The sequence below is a fragment of the Bufo gargarizans genome, chromosome 9 (genome assembly GCF_014858855.1).
Source record: "Bufo gargarizans isolate SCDJY-AF-19 chromosome 9, ASM1485885v1, whole genome shotgun sequence".
Lineage (NCBI taxonomy): Eukaryota > Metazoa > Chordata > Amphibia > Anura > Bufonidae > Bufo > Bufo gargarizans.
This window is the reverse complement of record NC_058088.1, coordinates 193,027,571-193,033,570: the sequence shown is the minus strand read 5'-3', so window position 1 is coordinate 193,033,570 and position 6,000 is coordinate 193,027,571. Positions and strand designations below refer to the sequence as shown.

At 54.3% G+C, this 6,000-nt stretch overlaps 1 protein-coding gene across 1 annotated transcript; it reads left to right on the top strand.

The window, feature by feature from the left end:
* Window positions 1-4,925, top strand: PHPT1 (phosphohistidine phosphatase 1). The gene is made up of 3 exons (XM_044306195.1): window positions 1-177; window positions 3,384-3,511; window positions 4,487-4,925. Exons 1-3 carry the CDS (start codon window positions 30-32, stop codon window positions 4,577-4,579), a joined length of 369 nt encoding a protein of 122 aa, XP_044162130.1. The 5' UTR covers window positions 1-29; the 3' UTR covers window positions 4,580-4,925.
* The last annotated feature ends 1,075 nt before the right edge of the window (window positions 4,926-6,000 follow it).

Below are 6,000 nucleotides of genomic sequence, written 5' to 3'. Positions count from 1 at the left end.
ATTGGCTGCTGTGCTCTCCCTGAGAGAAGATGGCGGAGCAGGGTCTGGAGAGGATTCCTGTGGTGGATATAGACCCGGACGGCGTGTTTAAGTACGTGCTGATCCGGGTCAGTGTGCGGGAAGGCTCGGACGAGTCCAAGGACATTGTGCGGGGCTACGGCTGGGCGGAGTATCACGGTGAGCGGCCCGCCATGTGTGACTGAGCGCCCCGCCATGTGTGACTGAGCGCCCCGCCCCCGTCTGACTGGAGAGACCTGAGGGAGGTTACCTCATAAACTGGGGGGGGAGAGTGCTCCCAGCACTGGGGCAGTATGAGTAACGAGAGTACTCCCAGCACTGGGGCAGTATGAGTAACGAGAGTACTCCCAGCACTGGGGCAATATGAGTAACGAGAGTACTCCCAGCACTGGGGCAGTATGAGTAAGGAGAGTACTCCCAGCACTGGGGCAGTATGAGTAAGGAGAGTACTCCCAGCACTGGGGCAGTATGAGTAACGAGAGTGCTCCCAGCACTGGGGCAGTATGAGTAACGAGAGTGCTCCCAGCACTGGGGCAGTATGAGTAACGAGAGTACTCCCAGCACTGGGGCAGTATGAGTAACGAGAGTGCTCCCAGCACTGGGGCAGTATGAGTAACGAGAGTGCTCCCAGCACTGGGGCAGTATGAGTAACGAGAGTACTCCCAGCACTGGGGCAGTATGAGTAACGAGAGTACTCCCAGCACTGGGGCAGTATGAGTAAGGAGAGTACTCCCAGCACTGGGGCAGTATGAGTAAGGAGAGTACTCCCAGCACTGGGGCAGTATGAGTAAGGAGAGTACTCCCAGCACTGGGGCAGTATGAGTAAGGAGAGTACTCCCAGCACTGGGGCAGTATGAGTAAGGAGAGTACTCCCAGCACTGGGGCAATATGAGTAACGAGAGTACTCCCAGCACTGGGGCAATATGAGTAACGAGAGTACTCCCAGCACTGGGGCAGTATGAGTAAGGAGAGTACTCCCAGCACTGGGGCAGTATGAGTAAGGAGAGTACTCCCAGCACTGGGGCAGTATGAGTAAGGAGAGTACTCCCAGCACTGGGGCAGTATGAGTAAGGAGAGTACTCCCAGCACTGGGGCAGTATGAGTAAGGAGAGTACTCCCAGCACTGGGGCAGTATGAGTAACGAGAGTACTCCCAGCACTGGGGCAGTATGAGTAACGAGAGTGCTCCCAGCGCTGGGGCAGCATGAGTAACGAGAGTACTCCCAGCGCTGGGGCAGTATGAGTAACGAGAGTGCTCCCAGCGCTGGGGCCGTATGAGTAACGAGAGTGCTCCCAGCGCTGGGGCCGTATGAGTAACGAGAGTGCTCCCAGCGCTGGGGCCGTATGAGTAACGAGAGTACTCCCAGCACTGGGGCAGTATGAGTAAGGAGAGTACTCCCAGCACTGGGGCAGTATGAGTAAGGAGAGTACTCCCAGCACTGGGGCAGTATGAGTAAGGAGAGTACTCCCAGCACTGGGGCAGTATGAGTAAGGAGAGTACTCCCAGCACTGGGGCAGTATGAGTAAGGAGAGTACTCCCAGCACTGGGGCAGTATGAGTAAGGAGAGTACTCCCAGCACTGGGGCAGTATGAGTAAGGAGAGTACTCCCAGCACTGGGGCAGTATGAGTAAGGAGAGTACTCCCAGCACTGGGGCAGTATGAGTAAGGAGAGTACTCCCAGCACTGGGGCAGTATGAGTAAGGAGAGTACTCCCAGCACTGGGGCAGTATGAGTAAGGAGAGTACTCCCAGCACTGGGGCAGTATGAGTAAGGAGAGTACTCCCAGCACTGGGGCAGTATGAGTAAGGAGAGTACTCCCAGCACTGGGGCAGTATGAGTAAGGAGAGTACTCCCAGCACTGGGGCAGTATGAGTAAGGAGAGTACTCCCAGCACTGGGGCAGTATGAGTAAGGAGAGTGCTCCCAGCACTGGGGCAGTATGAGTAAGGAGAGTGCTCCCAGCACTGGGGCAGTATGAGTAAGGAGAGTGCTCCCAGCACTGGGGCAGTATGAGTAAGGAGAGTGCTCCCAGCACTGGGGCAGTATGAGTAAGGAGAGTGCTCCCAGCACTGGGGCAGTATGAGTAAGGAGAGTGCTCCCAGCACTGGGGCAGTATGAGTAAGGAGAGTGCTCCCAGCACTGGGGCAGTATGAGTAAGGAGAGTGCTCCCAGCACTGGGGCAGTATGAGTAAGGAGAGTGCTCCCAGCACTGGGGCAGTATGAGTAAGGAGAGTGCTCCCAGCACTGGGGCAGTATGAGTAAGGAGAGTGCTCCCAGCACTGGGGCAGTATGAGTAAGGAGAGTGCTCCCAGCACTGGGGCAGTATGAGTAAGGAGAGTGCTCCCAGCACTGGGGCAGTATGAGTAAGGAGAGTGCTCCCAGCACTGGGGCAGTATGAGTAAGGAGAGTGCTCCCAGCACTGGGGCAGTATGAGTAAGGAGAGTGCTCCCAGCACTGGGGCAGTATGAGTAAGGAGAGTGCTCCCAGCACTGGGGCAGTATGAGTAAGGAGAGTGCTCCCAGCACTGGGGCAGTATGAGTAAGGAGAGTGCTCCCAGCACTGGGGCAGTATGAGTAAGGAGAGTGCTCCCAGCACTGGGGCAGTATGAGTAAGGAGAGTGCTCCCAGCACTGGGGCAGTATGAGTAAGGAGAGTACTCCCAGCACTGGGGCAGTATGAGTAAGGAGAGTACTCCCAGCACTGGGGCAGTATGAGTAAGGAGAGTACTCCCAGCACTGGGGCAGTATGAGTAAGGAGAGTACTCCCAGCACTGGGGCAGTATGAGTAAGGAGAGTACTCCCAGCACTGGGGGAGCGTCAGTAACGAGAGTACCCCCAGCACTGGGGCAATATGAGTAACGAGAGTGCTCCCAGCGCTGGGGGAGCGTCGGTAACGAGAGTGCTCCCAGCGCTGGGGGAGCGTCGGTAACGAGAGTACTCCCAGCGCTGGGGGAGCGTCGGTAACGAGAGTGCTCCCAGCGCTGGGGGAGCGTCGGTAACGAGAGTGCTCCCAGCGCTGGGGGAGCGTCGGTAACGAGAGTGCTCCCAGCGCTGGGGGAGCGTCGGTAACGAGAGTGCTCCCAGCGCTGGGGGAGCGTCGGTAACGAGAGTGCTCCCAGCGCTGGGGGAGCGTCGGTAACGAGAGTACTCCCAGCGCTGGGGGAGCGTCGGTAACGAGAGTGCTCCCAGCGCTGGGGGAGCGTCGGTAACGAGAGTGCTCCCCGCGCTGGGGGAGCGTCGGTAACGAGAGTACTCCCCGCGCTGGGGTATTATGTAATGAATGCGTCCAGGGGAGGAGGCATGGGAGCTGCAGAGGCCGAGTCCATGATTGTATGTAAAAATAACCTCTGACATTTACTTCTTTGCAGCTGATATCTATGATAAGGCGGCTGCAGAGATCGAGAAGGATCGGGTCTATGACTGCGAGTGTCTGGGAGGAGGCAGAATTAACCACTCCAGCAGCAACAAGAAAATCCACATTTATGGGCACTCCTTGGTAATCAGTCCTCACTGTCCTATGTACAACTCAGTGGTAGGGTTAATGTGCACCCTGTACTATCCTCCAGAGCTGCACTCACTATTCTGCTGGTGCAGTCACTGTGTACATACATTACTTATCCTGTACTGATCCTGAGTTACATCCTGTATTATACTCCAGAGCTGCACTCACTATTCTGCTGGTGCAGTCACTGTGTACATACATTACTTATCCTGTACTGATCCTGAGTTACATCCTGTACTATACTCCAGAGCTGCACTCACTATTCTGCTGGTGCAGTCACTGTGTACATACATTACTTATCCTGTACTGATCCTGAGTTACATCCTGTATTATACTCCAGAGCTGCACTCACTATTCTGCTGGTGCAGTCACTGTGTACATACATTACTTATCCTGTACTGATCCTGAGTTACATCCTGTACTATACTCCAGAGCTGCACTCACTATTCTGCTGGTGCAGTCACTGTGTACATACATTACTTATCCTTTACTGATCCTGAGTCACATCCTGTGTTATACTCCAGAGCTGCACTCACTATTCTGCTGGTGCAGTCACTGTGTACATACATTACTTATCCTGTACTGATCCTGAGTTACATCCTGTATTATACTCCAGAGCTGCACTCACTATTCTGCAGTCACTGTGACGACATGCAGTTTTTAGGTCTGTAATGATGTGTTGATGGGTGCAGTGTGTGGCGGTATAAAATACTGTGTTATGGAGAGGTCATCACCCTGATATACTCTATGATTTTCTCTTGGGCTAGGTTCACACTTGCAGTGTGAATTCCAGCAGACAGTGGCAGGTAACTGCACCATACGGCGGTTTGTGTCCCTCCGGACACCATTATACGGTGCCGGATCTGGTGATTTAACGCAGATGTGAAACTAGCCTTATAGAACTTAAAGGGGCACTCCAGGTAACTGATCCCCTCGGTCCGGCTCACCTCTTGCTTCTCTGCTCTGCAGGGTTTCGGCCGGGCCAGACACGCAGTGACCATGGAGTTAGTAAAAGCGAAGTATCCGGACTATGAAGTGACCTGGTCAGATGACGGATACTGAAGAAACCCCGCAGCAACCTACCGCGTGTGGAACCGAGGTGCTGTGCCTCTGCCTTATGTCCACAAGGGGGCAGCGCTGTGTTATCTAATAGATTTGTTATTACCATGGAACTGTGATCGGGGGCGGTGTGAGTATAGCGGGCGCTGCCGCACCAGGTGGTATGGTGATGGATGAGTGCAGCGCCACCTGTTGGCAGCAACCTAAATACAATTTACACTGCACTGACCCCCCCCCCCCCCAGCGACTACCGTGTGCCCCATGTCGCCCCCTATCGCCGGCAGTTCCATATCTGTTGTTTGCCTGATGCTTAAATCCTATGTAAATAAATGAGCGTGTGGGCAATGTACAATGGGGCTCGGCGTCATTACTGCGCGACTTATAGGAGAACTCCACCGGCGTACGGAAAAATCGGAAGCTAAATCCTTATACAGCGAGGAGTCGCTGTTCGGTTCTCCATGGTTTCTCCTCCATTCATATCTAAAGCAAATGTCGTCATTCTGCTGGTTTCCAGAGAGCAGTGCATTATGGGAGCTCAGATGAGGCCACATGTCTGACAGATGGGATCAGAATGTTGAAAACTGCTTTGGATGTGAGTGGAGAACAAGAAGCAAAATAAGCTGCAATCTGTACAACGCTGCTCAGGGAGGCATTTTATAGACAATAATTAACTTGCTCTCTTTCCATTAAAGGGTTAAAGGGCTCGTGTCTGCTCCCCCCCCCCTCCCTCTGCTGGGGGTGGGCAGGTCAGTGACCACCACTCCGAGTGTAAGGCCTGTGTCGGTGTAGAGCGAGCAGAAGGTGCCATGTCTGTGGGTATGTGCTGCCCTGTGGTACTGCGACATCAGGCGGCCTGGTAGGTGATCCCCCGTCATGTGGGTGTGAGAAGGCAGTAAGAGACCAAAGAGGGAGCGTGACGGTTATATACTCAGGTGCAGCGTATCAGAGCCTTCTAATACATATCCTGAAATACTCTGTGCTGCTCAGTTGCCCTGCCCTCTAGGTGTCACTTACTGCCCATCCACACCTATTGTCATGACCTTACCGTACATAAATCCTTGCCCTCCTGAGGGGGATCGGTTATCCTTCCTCCTCTGCTGAAATACTCTGTGCTGCTGGACTCCTGCCTTCCACTCGTCTCCCCTCCTTACATCATGGCGCTGTCCTGGTCACATCCTGTCCTGTCCTCACGGCGTGAGCGGACTGGTTGTCTCTCTCAGGATCCCTGGCTCCTGAAATACTCTGTGCTGCTGGGGACTCTGCTATGTAACTAAGTCCGCCATTGCCCTCCTCACAGCCTCTGAGTGGACTGCCCCCTCCACCTCTCCTGAAATACTCTGTGCTGCCTGGAGACCCTGCTCCAGTCACTTCCTGCGCTTGTGTGAATGGTAGCGCTGATCTGTGAGGATGATGGGGGTGTTAGT

Coding starts and splice junctions, on each gene's coding strand:
- PHPT1 (XM_044306195.1), top strand. CDS start 30: ATGGCGGAGCAGGGTCTGGAGAGGATTCCTGTGGTGGATATAGACCCG. Junction 178..3,383: donor CGGCTGGGCGGAGTATCACG/GTGAGCGGCCCG, acceptor ACTTCTTTGCAG/CTGATATCTATGATAAGGCG. Junction 3,512..4,486: donor ACATTTATGGGCACTCCTTG/GTAATCAGTCCT, acceptor TCTGCTCTGCAG/GGTTTCGGCCGGGCCAGACA.